The sequence below is a fragment of the Canis lupus genome, chromosome 32 (genome assembly GCF_048164855.1).
Source record: "Canis lupus baileyi chromosome 32, mCanLup2.hap1, whole genome shotgun sequence".
Taxonomy (NCBI): Eukaryota; Metazoa; Chordata; class Mammalia; order Carnivora; family Canidae; genus Canis; species Canis lupus.
In genome coordinates, this window is record NC_132869.1 from 38,112,010 (window position 1) to 38,130,614 (window position 18,605).

The 18,605-nt window shown below is 35.3% G+C and overlaps 1 protein-coding gene across 9 annotated transcripts in view; it reads left to right on the top strand.

Annotated features, from left to right (window-relative positions):
* The window catches only part of LRRC49 (leucine rich repeat containing 49), a 158,711-nt gene that overhangs the window by 95,537 nt on the left and 44,569 nt on the right, over window positions 1–18,605 (top strand). For 7 of the 9 annotated variants that reach the window (XM_072809444.1, XM_072809447.1, XM_072809448.1 and 4 more), the window contains 2 exons: window positions 3,597–3,744; window positions 14,410–14,493. In XM_072809444.1, the coding sequence (XP_072665545.1) occupies window positions 3,597–3,744; window positions 14,410–14,493 (232 nt within the window). The remainder of the gene's footprint in view (window positions 1–3,596; window positions 3,745–14,409; window positions 14,494–18,605) is intronic. The other 2 variants (XM_072809446.1, XM_072809449.1) reach the window with 1 other exon arrangement.

Consider the following 18,605-nt stretch of genomic DNA (forward strand, 5'->3'; position numbering starts at 1 on the left):
TAAGATAAATAAGTACTGGAGCACCTGAGAGGCTAATTTCATTAAGCATCTGACTCTTGGTTCTGCTCAGGTCGTAATCTCATGGGTCATGGGACTGAGCTTGTGTCAGGCTCCATGCTTAGCACAAAGTCGGCTTGAAAATTCTCTCTCTCAGCTCTTCCTCTGATTCCCACATGCTCTCTGTCTTCCTCGCTCTAAAATATATAAATCTTTTTTAAAAAAGATAAATAGACATAAAGTACTATATGATGACCACAGTTAACACTGCTATGTGATATATAGGAAAGTTGTTAAGAAGGTAAATGCTATGGGGCACCTGGGAGCTCATTTGGTTAAACGTCTAACTCTTGATCTCAGCTCAGGTCTTGATCTCAGGGTCGTGAGTTCAAGCCCCACATAGGGCTCCATGCTAGATGTGGGGCCTACTTAAAAAAAAAAAGAAAGAAAGTGCTATGAGTCCTCATCACCAGGAGGAAATTTTTTTCTTCTCTCTTTCATTCTTTCTTTCTTTTGTATTGTATTTATATGAGAAAATGGATGTTAGCTGAGCCTCTTATGGTCATCATTTATATAACCATTCACCTTCAGTAGGTTATGTATATATATATAACCATTATGCTCTTTGCCTTAGATTTATATAATGATGTATGTCAATTATTTCTCAATAAAAGTGGGGGAAAATATCTTCCCATAATTATCTAATAAACATGTCTCAAAAACTATAATGAACTTATGAATTCTGAGATGGTTAAAATAATTTGTAAGGTAAAATAATTGATACGAAAGGATCTTTTTACCTTGAATGGGAGGAAACAATGGAAGAAATATTTAAATATGACAGTAGAGAAATAATGAACTTTATTCTTGCTGTAGACCTTGCCTTGACCTTAATTGTCAATATATTATTTATTTCCTATGCCATAAATATTCTATATCCTATAGCTTTTCTTAACACAGGAAGAAGGGGGGATATTCAATATAGTACCTGAATAAAGGAAATACTTTTAGGTCTAAATGTTTACATTAGCTATTTGAATAGTCATTGAATGAGAATGATGTAAATGATTTTTACTAACTTACTTTGGGGTATATTTAGAAAAGTGAGTGTTCCCTTTAAAAATTGAAGGTCCAAAAAAAAATTAAAAATAGAAGGGCCTAAAAAAATTAAAAATAGAACTAAAATTAGTTGAGCAATTCAACTTTTGGGTATTTATCCAAAGAAAATTTTAAAAAAATAACTTGAAAAGATATCTGCATATTCATAGCAGCATTATTTACAGTAGCCACACAATGGATTAGCCATAAAAAAGAAGGAAATCTTGCTATTTGTAATGACATGGATGGAGGTAGAAAAATAATGCTAAATAAAATAAGTCAGAGAAAGACAAATACCATATGATTTCACTTACATGTGGAATTTAAGAAACAAATGAGTAAAGGGAAAAAAGAGAGAGTCAAACCAAGAAATAGACTCTTAATTATAGAGAACAAACTGATGGTTTCTAAAAGGGAAGGAGAGCAGTTAATAGATGATGGGGATTAAGGAGAGAACTTGTCATGATGAGCACAAGGTGATGTATGGAAGTTTTAAATCACTATATTATACACCTGAAACTAATGCAACACTGTATATTAACTAACTGGAATTAAAATAAAAACTTAACCACTCCACCAAGGTCTTAAAACTTAGGAAACGACTCAATTATAAAATGAACATAAGCTAAAGATGCAAAGAAGGTATACAGATGGCAAATATACATATGAAAAAATGTTCAGCATCCTTTGATAGTAGGGAATTGCACATTAAAACAATGAGAGACCACTATGTACCTATTGGAATGACTAATATAAAAAAAAGCTGGCAAATACCAAATGCTTATGAGACTGTGAAGCTGGTAGGGAATGCAAGAGGTTAGTTACAGCCACTTTGGAAGACAGTTCGGCAAGTTTCTCACAAAGCTAAACATAGTCTTACCATATAATCTAGTAATTGCACTCTTAAGTATTTACCCAATTGAATTTGAAAACATGTTCACACAGAAACCTGCAGACAAATATTTATAGCAGCATTATTCATCATCACTAAACTCTGGAAGTAACCAAGATGTCTTCAGTAGGTGAATGGATAAAGAAACTGAGGGACATCCAGACAATGGAATATCACTCAATGATAAAAGAGAGCATGTATGCTTGAAGACACAGAAAAGACATGAAAGAACCTTAAATGCATATTTCTAAGTGTCAGAAGTCAGTGTGAAAAGGCTATATTCTGTATGATTCCAACTATATGGCATTCTGGAAGAGGCAAAAATATAAAGCCCACAAAAAGATGAGTGGTTGCCAGAGATTGAAGGGGAGAGGGGAGGGTTGAATAGGATTTCTTAGGGTCATGGAGCTCTTCTATATGATACTTATGCATTTGTCAAGACCCACAGAATTTTACAGCACAGAGTGAACCTTAATGTATGCAAATTAAAATATTTAGGAGTTTAGAGGATCCCAGGAAGGAATGAATATAGACTATGACAAGAGAAGCTAACTTTCAGTTATATGAAACAACCCCCTGAAGGGGTGGGGGGAGGGGAGATACTGACCTAAGTAACTTTGAAACGAGTATGTAAGACTAAATGCTAAAGGAATTACACATGATGGTTGTATTTAATAAAGTTGTTACCCATGGGGATTTAGGTTGAAAATTCTGATACCACTATGCATATATTCTGGAATTGAATAATTCAGTAAATGGATGAGAGCTGGTATGAGTCAGATTTCTCCTTGTTGGAGTAGGAATTTACAGATAAGCAAGGGAAAGAGACTAGAATGATCCTTTTGATAATAGATTAGAGTTGGAGAGCATCAAAAAAAAATTGGAGAACATCAGTGTAAACTCATGTTTAGCTTAATATAGACATAGATGGTTAAATGTTATAGGTAGGGCAACCCGGGTGGCTCAGCGGTTTGGCGCCTGCCTTCAGCCCAGGGTGTGATCCTGGAAACCCAGGATCGAGTCCCACATCGGGCTTCCTGCGTGGAGCCTGCTTCTCCCTCTGCCTGTGTCTGTGCCTCTGTCTCTCTCTCTGTGTCTCTTTCATGAATAAATAAAGAAAATCTTTAAAAAAAAAAAATGTTATAGGTAATATGTATACACACAGGTTAGTATACAAACATACACTTCCTTGTTCTATGAGTAGAGGACATGAAAAAAATAACGCCCCAGTGGCAAACAGTATGCCTAGCCACCAGACCTTTGGTTCCACTGCCATTCTCCAATAAAAGGAACCATGGCTCCTTGGAGGAAGTGGCTGATTCTAGGACTGGGGTAGGAAATATATGATATGAGTCTTGAGAATCTTAAAGTGCCAGAAAGTAAGGAATGAATGAATTGTAAATAATTATATATTAATTGTAAAAAAAATGTACTCTACTACTACTAGATGTTTATAATAGAGGAAACTGGGTGCAGAGTATATGGGAACTCTATATTCTCAATTTTTCTATAAATCTAAAACTATTCTAAAATAATAATGTATATTAAATAAATGAAAGTACTATTGGAAGGTCTCACAGTAATCCAGTGGTTTCCGTCTCTCCTGCAGTTTTGAAAGTGTTTGCTGCCTTGCTGACTCTTCTTCTCTCTCAGACATCACTTTTGATGGCAATCCAATAGCTCAAGAGTCATGGTACAAACACACTATCCTTCAGAATATGATGCAGCTGCGCCAGCTAGATATGAAGAGAGTCACGGTGAGCGCTCTTATGAAGTACTTATTATATTGTCTTCCTTACTGTGGGTTAGGAGGTTGGGGTGCATATTCTTTGCATGAAATCCTTCTTAGTTTTAATAAACTGTGGCGTATCATTGCTATATAATTCATAATTATAATTACAGATTTTTTTTTTACCACCTGTGCCTCATTCCCAATGTTAGATAACAAAAAATTGAACTGAGTAAATTTAAAAGATCAAATTGGCTTTATTAATTCATAAATTGAGCAGCATCTCATCTAGCAAGTAGAGGGGACTTCCCAATGACTACAGAAAAGGAATGGTTTTTAAAGGTAGGGAGTGGAAAAAGGGAAATTATAAGCAAAGGATCCATTGTTTTAGGTAAGGTCATCCTTCTGAAGGGAAGAGAAGAGGTCTATCAGTAAATTTTCTAGTTCTGACCAGGAAAATCCCAGGTTGACTGGTTACAGATTACATTTCTGGGGAAGGGAGGGTTTCTAAACTACAGTTAGGTTAAGTAGTAAGTCTTGGTTTACTGGCTTGTGGCCTTAACATAAGTGATGCCATTTTGGGTCTGTGGTTTCCTTTTTAGCAGGCTTAAAAAATAATAATTAAAAGTAATTAAGCATCATGATTATCTAAATTAATCATCATGATTATTTTTCATTCTGGCTTGATACCCAGCTAAAAATTTACTTTGGAATGGATGAGTAAGAATGTCATTCATAAGTTACATAATGTAATGTTTCAGAACATGGGAGCCAAAGCCAGAGTGCTTGCGTCTGAATCCTGACTTGACCATTTTTTAGCAAAATGACCTTTGGCAATTTACTTGACCTTTCTATATCTCCTTTTTCTCAAAGTAAAATGGGAGGATCATGATGTCATAGGATTGTTGTCAAGATAAAATAAAGCACTGAATCTTAGAACAGTGTGAGGTTCAAAGTAAGCATCACATGCAACTGTTGTGCTTGCTGTTGATGCCATACCTTTCAAAATAGCTTTTTTTTATTCATTATATCTCCATGTTAGATATTTTCTATATTTCAATTTTTTTTTTAAGATTTTATTTAGGGGCACCTGGGTGACTTAGTTGGTTAAGCATTTGCCTTTGGCTCAGGTCATGATCCCAGGGTGTTGGGATCGAGCCCTACGTTGGTCTCCCTGCTGGGCTGGGAGCCTGCTTCTCCTTCTCCCTCTGCCTACTGCTCCTCCTGTTTGTGTGTGCTCTCTCTCTGTTGAATAAATAAAATCTCTAAAAAAATAAATAAATAGTTTATTTATTTGAGAGAGAGCACAAACAAGGAGTTTCCTATATGTGTTTATTTCCTTTCCTTCTCTATCTCACACAGTGCCTGAGAATGTAGTAATATTCAATGAAGTCTTGATTGAGTGAAATTGATCTACTTTCATGCCAGAAATAAAGTAGAATGACGCTATATATAATCATTGTCTTCGTACATTCTATGAGTTGTGTTTGCCTGATGAGGAAATGAGAGAAAATCACCTGGCATGGGAGCAGGGCTAGCTTTTCTGCTAAACACAGAGCAGCAGTCCTTGTACATCTGCTCCTTTACTGTTTAATTTGAGAAATTTAAAAAAATGTCTTAGTAAAAGCTTTATTTGAGGTATAATGGGCATAAAATTAATTGTACATGTTAAGTGTACAAGTTGATAAATTTTGACATGTATATCACCTGTGAAACATCACCACAGTCAAGCTTATTAATAATTCCCTACCCAACAGATTTTCTTCATGCTCCTTTGTTACCCCTCCTTTCCACCTCTCCCCACCTAACCTCCATCCCCAGGCAACTACTGATATACTTCTTGACATTATGGGTTAGTTTCCATTTTCCAGAATTAATGAAAACAATTTTAAAGTTACAGAAAAGTTGTAAATACAGTAGAAAAAAACTTTTTTTTTTCTCTTTCTTTTTTTTTTTTTAAACTATTTGAGAGTAAGCTGCTGACTGGGTCACCCAGTAGTCCTGAACACTATAAAGTGTATTTTCTCAAAGCAAAGACATTTCTCCTACATAAATGCAGTTTAACCAACGAAATTAGGAGGTTAACACTGAATAATTACAATGTCTAATTCTCTCACACTACTCTCAAATTTTACCAATTATGTCAATAATTTCTATATAGTGAAATGACCTAGTTTGGAATTATATATTACATATAGGTGCATTTGGTTGTCATGTCTCTCTCATCACTATTTTTTAGGAGCAGTTTCTCAGTTTTTCCTTGACTTTCATGACTAACATTTATGAAGATTATAGGTCAGTTTGTAGAATGACCCTTAATTCAGGCTATTTAATTTTTTCTCATCATCACTTTTTATAGATTTTTGCCTAAATAACATAGAAATGATTTTGATTTTTCTCATTGCATCCTATCAAGTGGTATATAATTTCTGTTTATCCATTTATTGATATTGGCCACTTTAATTAAGATGATGTCTGTCAGCCTTCTCCGGTGAAGTTACTCTCTTTCCCTTTATAATTTTAGTCCTCATAAGATCCCTCCTTATTTGTTTATTCATATCAGTATGGACTGAGTATTTAGTCTTACCTTTTGTTTATGACTTTTTAGTAACTTCAGTGTAGAAACAGCATACCTTTTTAAAGATTTTATTTATTTATTTATTTATTTATTTATTTATTTATTTATTTATTTAATTTATTTAATTTATTTAATTTATTTAATTTATTTAGAGAGAGAAAGGGGGCAGCCCGGGTGGCCCAGCAGTTTGGCACCGCCTTCGGCCCGGGGTGTGATCTGGGAGACCCGGGATCAAGTCCCACATCGGGCTCCCTGCATGGACCCTGCTTCTCCCTCTGCCTGTGTCTCTGCACCACCCCTCTCTGTGTCATGAAGAAATAAATAAAAGCTTTAAAAATTTTTTTGAAAAATGAAAGAGAGAAAGGTTGAGAGAGAGCATGTGCAAGTAGGAGGGAGAGAGACAAGCATACTCTGTGCTGAGCACAGAGCCCAACATGGGGCTTGATCCCAGGATCCTGAGATCATGACCTGAGCCAAAATCCAGAGTCAGATACTTAACTAACTGAGCCACCCAGGGGCCAGGAAAGAGTCTATCTTTTAATAGACTTTCTGTTAACAGAGTTGGCAAACAATGGCACCTGTTTTTGTAAACAAAGTTGTATTGGAACACAGTTGTGTCCATGAATATATTATCTATATATGCTTTGATGCTACAATGACAGAATTCAGTAGTTGCTAAAGAAATTATATGGCCTGTAAGTCTAAAATATTTACCATCTGGCTAGAAAAGTTTGCTGACACCAGTTCTATACCATTTTTTTCTCTTTGAAAATGATATCTTCATTAACTTTTATATAATTTACCATGTAAACATTCCAGCCCATGTGGATTATACAAATATTCAATGAACCTCTGTGCACTAGAGCTGTGTGCTGAGGACACAGTGAACTCGGGAACTCTAGAATATTTATAATTTTCAAGGGAAACACAGTGATTTTGAGATCTGTGAGACACTGAGAAGACTACTAGCTCAAGGTCCTTTGCCATTTCAATATGAGATCACACTATATTTACCTCCATGGTATCATCTCTTTGTAAAGCTGAGCTTTTCAGTGGTCGTTTTGATAAAACCACCATAATACCATGCCCAAATCAGTATGGAACAGAAAATGAGGTTCCCAGTGTCCAGTCTAAATACATTTGAGAAGTTGTGTAATGCCCTACAGATACACAGATTTCATTGGTAAGTAATTGTGGTTCTTTAAGAATGGTATTAAAAAAAAAAAAAGAATGGTATATATTTTCTTTCAATTTACGTGTATTATTATTTTTTCAAATGGCTACTAAGTTGCTAGAACATGAATACTTGATAAGTTGTTTACTAACTACTTAGTAAACAGAGCTATTAACACATTTCTTTTGACTTAGAGGCACCATGAAAAAATTCTTGAGCATTCTTAGGTGCATTGAACTGAAAAGTTCCTGGACTAGGATCTGTATTAGACACTAGAGATGACAAGATCAGAATCATAATCCATGCCCTCAAGTTACTCACTGTCTAGTGCAGACAGATTATAATTCAAAATGCCAAGCTAGAAAAGATAGCTCGATAGATGTATTTATGTATGTACACACACTCACACCCACATGCGCCTGCACACGCACACAGCATGGTAACGCTGAAGGGTAAAGCACCCCTACATCTACCAGAGAAATAGGAAAAGTTCCAAAGGAGAAAATACTTGACTTGGGCTTGAAGAGTGATTAAAAAGGAGGAGGATATATCTGTGGAGAGTGTCCCAGGGAGAATGGAGGCATGCAAAATGCAGAGAGATGTGAGAGAATATAGCAAATGGATAGCAAATGTACTCAGTTTACACAGAGGACAGGAGTGGGAGCAGAAGGTGTCTGACAGTCAGGCCTAGGCCATGAAGGGCATTTTGTGTCCTAATGAAGAGTTGAGCTTTTCATCTAAGACAGAATAGAAAGCCCTTGGAGAGTTGAAGGCAGTTAAATTACATTTGCCTGTCAAAAATTTGTCTTTCTGGGCAGCCCGGGTGGCTCAGCAGTTTAGCGCCAGCTTCAGCCCAGGGCGTGATCCAGAGGACCCAGGATCGAGTCCCACATCGGGCTCCCTGCATGGAGCCTGCTTCTCCCTCTGCCTGTGCCTCTGCCTCTCTCTTCCTGTGTCTCCATGAATAAATAAAATCTTTTAAAAATATTTGTCTTTCTGGATAGCAGCCCAGGGGATGGATTGGGGAGGATAGGATGGATGAGATGAGAAGCAGGAAGATTAGTTAGGGTGAGAGCTTCTGGGTGGTGGTGGGGGGAATCTGATCCAGAGGAACGGCAAAAGGTAATATGAGGCCAAAAGAGAATATAAATTGATGGCCTCAGTTCTGATTTTGCTTTTGTTATCTCTGTTAAGAAGAATGACTTTTAGTCAGTAAAGAGTAGAAATAAATATTACTAAGAAGAAAATGAAGTGAATAGATAAGTGTGATCTAGAGCAGGGGCTGGCAAACCTTATCTATAAAGGGTCTGATAGTAAATATTTTAGGCTTTGACAACTATACAGTCTGTTAAAAACTACTGAACTCATTATAGTCTGACAGGAGGCATAGACAGTACATAAATGAATGAGCATGCCTCTGTGCCAATAAACCTTTACAAAAACAGGTGACAGACTGTGTTTGCTATGCTTGATCTAGAGCACTGAATAAACGTAGCAAATAAATTGCTAGACCTTTGAAAGTTATATCGGAGAAACAGTGTAGAACAGTAGAGTAGCTGCAGCTGCAAGGTAAGATGAACTAGTTGGTCTTTTTATCATAGAAGGAAAGAATATAAATTTCATAAATTATGATAGTAAACTTAATGTTTAGTAGGAAAGAAATATAAATTGGATTATTAGAGTTGTGAGTACTAAGGGAATTGGTCACTAGGAGGCAGCAGTAATTCACTAACAACAATTCATGCCAGACAAGAAAATTAATTTTCTAGTTTGGACATTGTAAATAGGCCCTCTCAAGAGTAGCGTTAGAGATAGTGTTTTGGTATTTAAGCAAAGCTTTTGACAAAGTCTTTTGTGATACTGCTTTGAGTAAGTTGTATGACAACATAGTTAAGTGAATTTGTGATTCTAATGTTTCACGGCACAGGAAGCAATGAATTAATGCCAGCCTGTCGAAAATTCTCTACTGGCATGCCTTGAGGCTTTTTCCTTGGGCCCCTTTGATTAAGCATTTTTGTTAATGACTAAATGAGAATATTTCTGTTATTCTGATATAGGATGTGATTGACAGAAACTGGAGAACTTGGAGATCCTGATATACTGGTTAATCAAAACAGAATACCAAAGTAGCTCAATAATCTCAGAACAGGGTTTGGCAAACTGTAGCCTGGGGGCCAGATCCATTCTGCATACTGGTTTTGAGCAGCTCTCAAGAGAAGAATGGTTTATATATTTTAAAAGCATCGTATTAAAAAAGAAAAGAAAAACAACATGTGATAGAGATCTTTGTGGGTCACACAGCCTAAAATATTTACTATCTGGACCTTTACAGAAAAATATTGCTGACCTCTAGTGTAGAAAAACAAGCAGAATTTAGCAAGATAAAAATAGATATATTGAAAATCCCAGACTTTACTCCCTGACAACAAACAGTTCTCAGCAGAAACACAGATTTATGTGAGATGAGACTTAGCAAATTAAGTTCAAGTTGAGTTAATTGTGAGATGCGATCATTAGAGGTTATAGAAATAGAGAATTCAGAAAAATAGAGAGAGTAGCCCCCATTTTTTTCTTCAATGCTCAGATTACACCTGAACTATTAGTTTTAGAGGGGTGACAATAAACTAGAGTGTTTCCAGAAAACCCGGCACAAATTGGAGAAGACATAAGGAAGATACTATAGTGGTATGCAAATATATTCACAACTGTTGGTAAAAAAATAGACACATTTTGGGGGCTAGAACAAGGACAACTATATAGACAATTCTAGGATATGCAGAATTCTCTCCTTTTTAATTTCTAAGGCAGTACTTTACTAACATAGGCACTATTCTCAGAATTCTGAAAAAGACACAGTTTCACAATTTCCAAAGTTTTCACTTCAGATGCACATTTAGTTGGCTTAATATGGCCTTGTTACAGTTTGCCCTCCAAAAATTGGAACAGCCTGAGACACGAGTTTGTTGTGGCAGCGTTACTAACGCTCACTGACATGTTCTGATTTTCCTCCTCTCTTTGGCAGGTGGGAGGATTATATTTCCCTTCCTCTTTGAACTTAAGTGTAGTTGTGCAGTTTGCTTTGGCCAATGAAATGTGAGCAGAAGTGATATATGTAACTTTCAGACAGAAACGCTTAAAAGCCATTGTGTGATATTCACTTTTCTCCTGTGCGGTGGCTGTCATGGGAGCATATGTGGAGTTGAAGATGCCGTTGAATCCGGCACTCTGGAATACTTAGGCACTACAAAGAGGACAGTTCAGGATGCTTTGCGTGATCAAGAAGTAAATTTTTGTTCTAAGCCAATATAAGTTTTGAAGTTGTTATGACAGCATAGCCTAGCCTGTTCGAGCTTTTTGCCTCCCCTAGTATTTAACAGCTAATATTCCTGAGCCAAGAGAGTCAGGTGATACAACTTCCACTTTCACTCTGACATTAACTAGGACCTAGAAAGATCAGTTTTCTCTGCTAAAAAAATTGTTTGAATGAAAAATATGGACTGTCTCTTCTAGATAAAAGTCTGTTTTAATTTTAAAGTCTGTTTTAATATTTGTTGTACTCAAGGAAAATAGTGTCTTTTATAACTATCCTAAAGTATCTGGTTAAAAACCCACATTGCCGTTTATTTTTTTTTAATCCCACATAATAAATTACTGCTGTCTATATTAGAACTGCTATTATTTATTTGGAGCAGAACGTCTTCTCATATAAAATACACATTGTTTTAGAGCCTAAATAGTCTGCTAACAGAGTATAATCTAATTTATCAAACACCTATTAAGTCACTGTACTTCTTAATTACTTTGAAATCATTTCTCTATTTCATCTTCATAACTGACTGAAGTAAGGAAAAATAATTTGTTGGTCCTAGATAGATCCTTTTCCTTTGCTGTATAAAGGCTATGGCTTTTATTCCAGAAATTGAACTATTATCATGAAAATGCCAGAATTTTACAGGTTTTTTTCTTCTTACCAACAGATTTATAGCTTATCTTTACAATTAAAGGTTTATTTTTGTTTCCCAGTTGAGTTACTCTATAATTATTTAGGCTGAAATGTAATCATCAGATATAAAAAATTCTTTAAAACACTCAATATTTGAGTTGATTTGGCATGCATCCAGTTTTCGTAGGTTTAGTCTTCCTTTTAAAGTCCTACTGCTTTTAATAGAAGCTCAATTTTTTCTGAAAATCTGATGAAATCATCTCTTAAGTATGTGTAGGACGTGATCCATACAGTTTCCAGGACTGTTTGAAATTGGCTCCTTGAATAACCAGTCTGTTTCTCGTTCACATTTTATAGACGAGTCAACAATTGAACATCAGTATATCTTGCTCTTTTAAAATGTTTGTTCTGAAATAGGCTATACTTAATAGTACCAAATCAATACTTACTGAACGAAAGCATTTAATATAGTTATTAGTCCAGCTGTGTTGTGAAGCTAGGAATCAAGCTTCCGAATGTCTTACTGAGTTCTCCTCAGAAGCTCTACTCAGCCTTCAAACACTAGGAAAAGCTATTTTCCATATCGTAAAAGATTTTAAATTCACCACAAGTCACATTCAATTTCCACTCCCTTTAACACAATGAAATCATAGAGCAGATTACTATTGAATTTTAACCTTACCTTTTATATCTTTCTAAAATCAGTAAAATACATTTAAATATGTCCTTCTTATAAAAAATACTACCAATTCCATTTCTCATAAGCCATGGCTCCTCTTCCTGATCCTGGCTTTATCACTAGCTGTGTGTCTGTGTATAAATTACTAACCTTCTCAGAGTATTCATTACCTTATTTCTACAATTAGAGTCTTTCAGTAGACGCATTTCTGGTTTTCTTTTTAACTCTGGGGTAATTTTTCTTTGTGTATTTTTTATGTCCTTTTTTAGTCTAGGTCTTTTCTTTGTTTTCAGAAGCATTTATAATGGTTAACCCCTAGAATATATTTTCATGGCCTCTTGGACCTTCCTTAATTCTAACATGATATATATACTGGTTAGGATAGGCTGGATTATACTGTAGTAACAACTTCTCTGACCTCAGTGGACTAAAGCAACAAAGTTTATTTCATGTTCATAGTGGGAACTTTGCTCTGTGTTATCCTCATTCCAGAACTGAGGCCTTCAAAGTACTCACCATGTGGAGCTTTGCAGATTCTATAGCAGAGAGAAAGAGAATAACTAACTATACATTGTCTTTGAAAACTTCCTCCCGAATAAACTTCCTCCAGAAGTAAACACATGTCACTTTTGTTCATATGACATTGGTCAAAGAAAGTCACATGACGGCACCTAACTGATAAGGGGCAAGAATTGCTATCTTACAATGAGGGCCTGGATGTGGGAAGACATAGGAATATTTGGTGAACAGCTCTTATGACCATCTACCATGTTTTAAATCAAATGCTGACTTCTGGTAGGGGTAGAAATCAGTACTATACTTATGGAGGGCAATTTGTAAACATGTCAAAAGCACTAGAAATATGTCTTCCATTTGATTTAGTGGTTCCAGTTTTAGGAAATTATTGAACAGATATATGAAGATGTATATTTAATAATCAATTCTTCAAATATATATCTATTGACTATGTACATTATGCCAGGAGCTGACATGGTCCATACCTTCAAAGAGCAGTTGGGGTAGCAGAGGGGAAAGAGAGTAGCAGAGATTGTTAAAAAGAAACAGGGTAAGTGCTTTAGTGGAGAGTATAGCATGCTATGAAGGCATATGGGAAAATTTCTTCTGACCTATTTTCCAGTTGCCTGATTCTCTCTTCGGCTCCCTTCCATTGGATTTTTCATTTCAGTTTCCATAATTTTTCATTACTGTAAGAGTTCTCTGTCAAATGTGCTAAATTACTTGTTATAGTTTCCCATTTCTTAAGATATTTTCAAGCTCATCTTTTAGGAAGGTATTGTTTTCTCAAATTGTGACATCATTTTGAATACCTACAAATTTTTTGATAATAAAATTTAAAATTATGTGTTTGTACTTTACTAAAATTTGACAATCTTTAGGGGAAAAAGACATAATCCACGTTGTGTATACAGATTGCAACTTGAAAAAATGTGTTTCGTGGGAATACTATAAGGTAATACAGGAATGATAGTATGAGTTAGCATGTTGGAATTATGGCTGGTTTTTAATTTTTTCCAAAGTATAATGTTATTTTATGGTTTTTAGAATTTAAGAAATTAGACTGGCCAAATCAACTTAAAAACAAAGTAAAGGTAGTAATAATATTAATGGAGAATAATTGTTAAACATCAATGGAGAGTTTCATACTCTCCATACAAAAGGCTTTCATTCTTTAGTATTTTAAAAGCTCTGATTTACATCCATGGGTCAAATGAAAGTTGTGAGAAGTGTAATTCTTGTTGTTTTTATCATCATAGTAGAAAGTTTTTAAGTCTTTGTATGTGGAACTGTAGTGCATGGCCTACAAGGAAAACCTATATAAACCTGCTCCCCGACCTTTCTTCCTGCTCTTCTCATTCTGGTTTCTTTCTTGTATCAGCTAAGTTCAGCTCACATCAAGAATTGGGAGTAGATTTAAGAACACACATCTTCTTAGAATTGGGGAGGAAGAACACATTAAAGAGAAAAAGACTAGCTTTTTTTTTTTTTAAGATTGTATTTATATATTCATGAGACACACAGAGAAAGAGACAGAGATATAGTCAGAGGGAGAAGCAGGCTCCATGCAGGGAGCCCAATGCAGGACTCGATCCCAGGACCCAGAGATCACACCCTGAGCCGGAAGGCAGATGCTTAACCATTGAGCCACTCAGCCATCCCAAGACTAGCTTTCTATGAGGGCATATTTTCTGTTAGCAAGTAGTATGTTTCTCACAAAGAAAGCTAGACTTGCAGAACCAAAGAAATAGCACAGAAGAGGTTAAATGCTTAATAACACTTGGAAACATTTTTTGCTTTTAGGAAGAAGAAAGGCGTATGGCATCTATTGTAGCCAAAAAGGAGGAAGAGAAGAAGCGGGAAAGTCATAAACAGTCCTTGCTTAAGGTACCTTCCCTAACGGGGTGTGCGCGGGTGTGCGCACGTGTGCACATGCTCACTGCTCCGACACTCGCTAGTCAGCCAGAAAAGCACTTTCCAGACCTCATAAAGCTTGCATTCCTATCGGTAGAATTTTTTTATAAATAAACACCCTTATAACTTTTATAAGTTACCTATAAATAAACCTGTACTTGTGAAATGCGATATAATGTACATTATAAAACACATGTGAAAGCTACAGATTTTAAAAAGAAGGGATAAAAAAATAAAGAGAACACAAGTTACAGTTTTTTTTTCCCCCACATCAGTGCATCACTTTGTGCCATGTACCTTTGTTTTGGAAACTACCATAATAGACCATTATACTTATGGAGATATTTTAATTAGCTCTGACACATGGGTTTCTTTTTAAATAATTGCTTTGTAATTTTAAAATTTTTATAAAGCTTCTCTTATATAGAGGTGGTAGGGATTTTGAGGATTTAGGAATTAAAATTTGTTTTAAACTAGTTTTAAATGATTTAGCATAGCAGTTATTACTTTCCTTAAATATTTTCTTTAAAAAATGAAAAATATTTTCTTTTAAAATATTTTATATGGACATCACAGAACTATAATAAATGAAGACAGCTTAAAGTTTATAGCTTGTAGTATGCTCATACTATGTTCTAAAACTAAGGATATCATGCTGGTTTTATCACTCATTCTTATCTTATGTAGGTGCTTTCCTTTAAAATGAAAATGCCATTTAGAATTCAAAAGGTGACTAGTAGGGATATGAAGTTGTACAAAACAAACTTAGGAAACAAGGGAACTTGTTAAGGCAATGGAAATGTGTATCTTGATAGGGGTATGGGTTACACAGGTGTATGCATTTGTCAAAATTGATCAAAGCTTGAATCTGTGTGTTTTATTCTATGAAAACTACTCTTAAATTAACAAAAAAGAAAAACAACCCTCTCAGCTCAGGACTACTGCTTCAAAGAGTATTTAGAACTCTTATCCATCATGCTACAATTTTCTCATTTGCTGTTATTTCTAACCTCCTGAACTTTATCTGTTTTCCCTCATCTCATTAATTAGATGTGCCTAGGCCCCCTTTTGATATCTCTATCTTTTTATTGATTTAACTGATAGAATTTTAGTCTTTTCTATATTGGAATATTTCTAAGGGTTGGCCAAAAACACACTTTGGTTTATAGGAAATATAAACCAATATAGGCAAAATTTTTTAAATGTATAGGTAGGAGCAAGATTTATCATTGCCAGATAATACTATTGCTAAGCTTTGTAATGGTTCATTTGGAAAAAAGTAGTAGAGTTGACTCTTGTACAATATGAATTTGAACTGCGCAGTTCCACTTATTACATGGATTTTTTTCAATATATACAGTACACTACTGTAAATGTATTTTCTCTTCCTTATAATTTTGTTAATATTTTATTTTCTCTAGCTTATTTTATTATATGAATACGATATATAATGCATATCATATTAAAAATATGTGATCAACTATTTATATTATTAGTAAGGCTTCCAGTTGACAGTAGGCTATCAGTAGGTAAGTTTTTAAGGAGTCCAAAGTTTTACACAGATTTTCAGCACCCCTGGCCCAATCCCCATGTTATTCAAGGGTCAACTATGTTTCCCATTGTACAGCTGCTGTACATAAGCTGCATAAGTGAATAAAGGAATAAAAATATGTAAATAGTAAGTAATAAGTAATGTAAATAAGTAAATAGACTAAAACTCTGGGACCTAAAGAACACATTTGTATGTGTTGTAGAATATGGAAAGGAAGAATAAACAGAGAGATGATTTATCTTTAAAGCTACCAGTATAAGTTGAGCCTGCTATAGGTAACAAATTGCTCTGGACTCTGCCTTTGCACTGAATTTTTTTTCCTATATACCCAATTCAGATGCTGTTTACTATCAACATTTTTGGAAATGTGCCATTAAACATTTAGCCAACTTGGTTTTTATACTTTGGAAAATTTTTATGAAAACTTCAAAAAATAGTGAATGCTTCTCTTGAAGCCACTAAATAGAATTCTTCAATTATGAAGATTATTTAATGTCTAAATTTTTTAATTAGATTGAGGAGAAGCATGGGAAATCAAGAGACCTGGATTCTAGCCCTAGCCCAGATTTGAAATCATGATACTGAAGATCCTCAGCATTTACTGGCTATTATTTCATGTGACAACATGAATTGATTTCATCATTAAATGAATTGATCATTAAGAAAAGTGGGTGGGTGCTTATGAAGGGACCAGAAGAGTGCATTGACACATATCTTCTGTTGCTTTTCTATCTTTCTGTTTTCCTTGAAACCTTGGAAATGAATGAAAGTGATAGTTACAGAATATACTGGTGCGGTATTGCTTGGACTATGAAGAGTAGACTCAAGTGGCAAAAGCTGAAATTTTGAATCTTCTAAAATATTTGTCACCTTAACACAGGCTTGGCGTTGTATTTTATCTAGCTTTAGAAACATGACTATAACTGATACGCTGAATGCATCCATGATTGAACAGAAGATGTTCTTTGGATACCCCTCTTATGCCTTGTAGAATCTTTAACCTTCTTCTTGCTTCTTTTTTTTCTTGTACCACAGATACCTAGAGTCCTTATGAGGCCCCTGGCCAGCCAGTGACCCCCACCTGACCCCAGGCTGCACTCCTATTTTAAAATATGTCTTTTCCCTCTTCCTGGCCCCGATAAAAAATAACCATTCTCTTAGTCAACCTGGTGTTGATCTAATTTCAGTAAATAAAGGAAACTTAACTATGGGGTAGGTATAGGAAAGTGTATTTTCAGGTTATCTTATAAATGTGCTAACATACTCAGTGTATAAAGATATTGTGTATCTTTTTTCTAAACACAGCTATATCTGCCTCATTAAGAATATTCCTTTCTGCCAACTCCCAGTCAGCTAGGAAACCAAATGCATGGAGCCAGCATGAGAACCATCTGTTGTTAGCTCACTGCCCTTGCCTCTTTAAAACTGGCCTGGTGGTGGGTAAAAATGATAATACTTAGGTTAAGAATTGGGTTGTACCAGTTATCTATGAATAACTGTAATAGAATTCCTTAAGGTAAATTTTTTTAAATATAGATTTGGGGGAAAAAAACGTTTTTATAGTAGAATAGCAGATTCTTATTTGCTTTAGATGAAGAGGACATACAAAAATATCCAAAAGTCACAGAAGCATATATGTGTGTGTGTGTGTGTGTATATATATATATGTGTGTATGTATATATATACATACACACACACATATATATACACACATATAAATATAATCCACTTAACGATACAAATTTGAAATACCAAGCAATAGAAAAAGAACAGAAATTTTAAAAAGTTTAATTTTTTAAAAGATTTATTTATTTATTCATGAGAGACACAAAGAGAGAGGCAGAGACATAGGCAGAGGGAGAAGCAGGCCTCCCGCAGGGAGCCCCATACAGGACTCGATCCTTTATCCCATGAGCCGAAGGCAGACGCTCAACTGCTGAGCCACCCAGGCGTCCCTAAAAAAGTTTACTTTTAATTAAGGTACTCAATACCATTTTTCAATGCTAAAATTTTAGATATCCCAATATAGGCAAAGAGATGGAACTAAAAGTTTATTATTCTGCATATATGCACTGAGGAAATGGGCAAAGAATTTTCCTAGCAGCCCTTCCTGACTCTGAAAGCAGCAGTAGGAGAGGTCAATATCACCCAGCTGATCGGTCATTGGATGAGTTCTCTCAGTAAAGAGGAAAGAGAAAGTGTCTATTTTCAGCACTTTGACCACATTGACATGCCATTTAAAGATGATAACTTTTGATAATGGACACTTTACTAGAATATTATTTTCCTTATCAATTTATATAAGCTGAGTAGAAACATTTCAGTCAGGCACATTTTCTTTCAGTAGTCTAGCTGCTTTTTTCAACAGATTTCTGTGAGAGAATGGAGCCCCAATACCCCAAGTCAGTGGTTCTCACAGTGAGGTCCATGCAGCAGTAACCTTAACAGCAGCTGGGAGCTTTTAGAAATGCAAATTCTCAAGCCCACCTCAAACACATTAAATCAGAATGAGATGAGAACCAGCAATTGGTG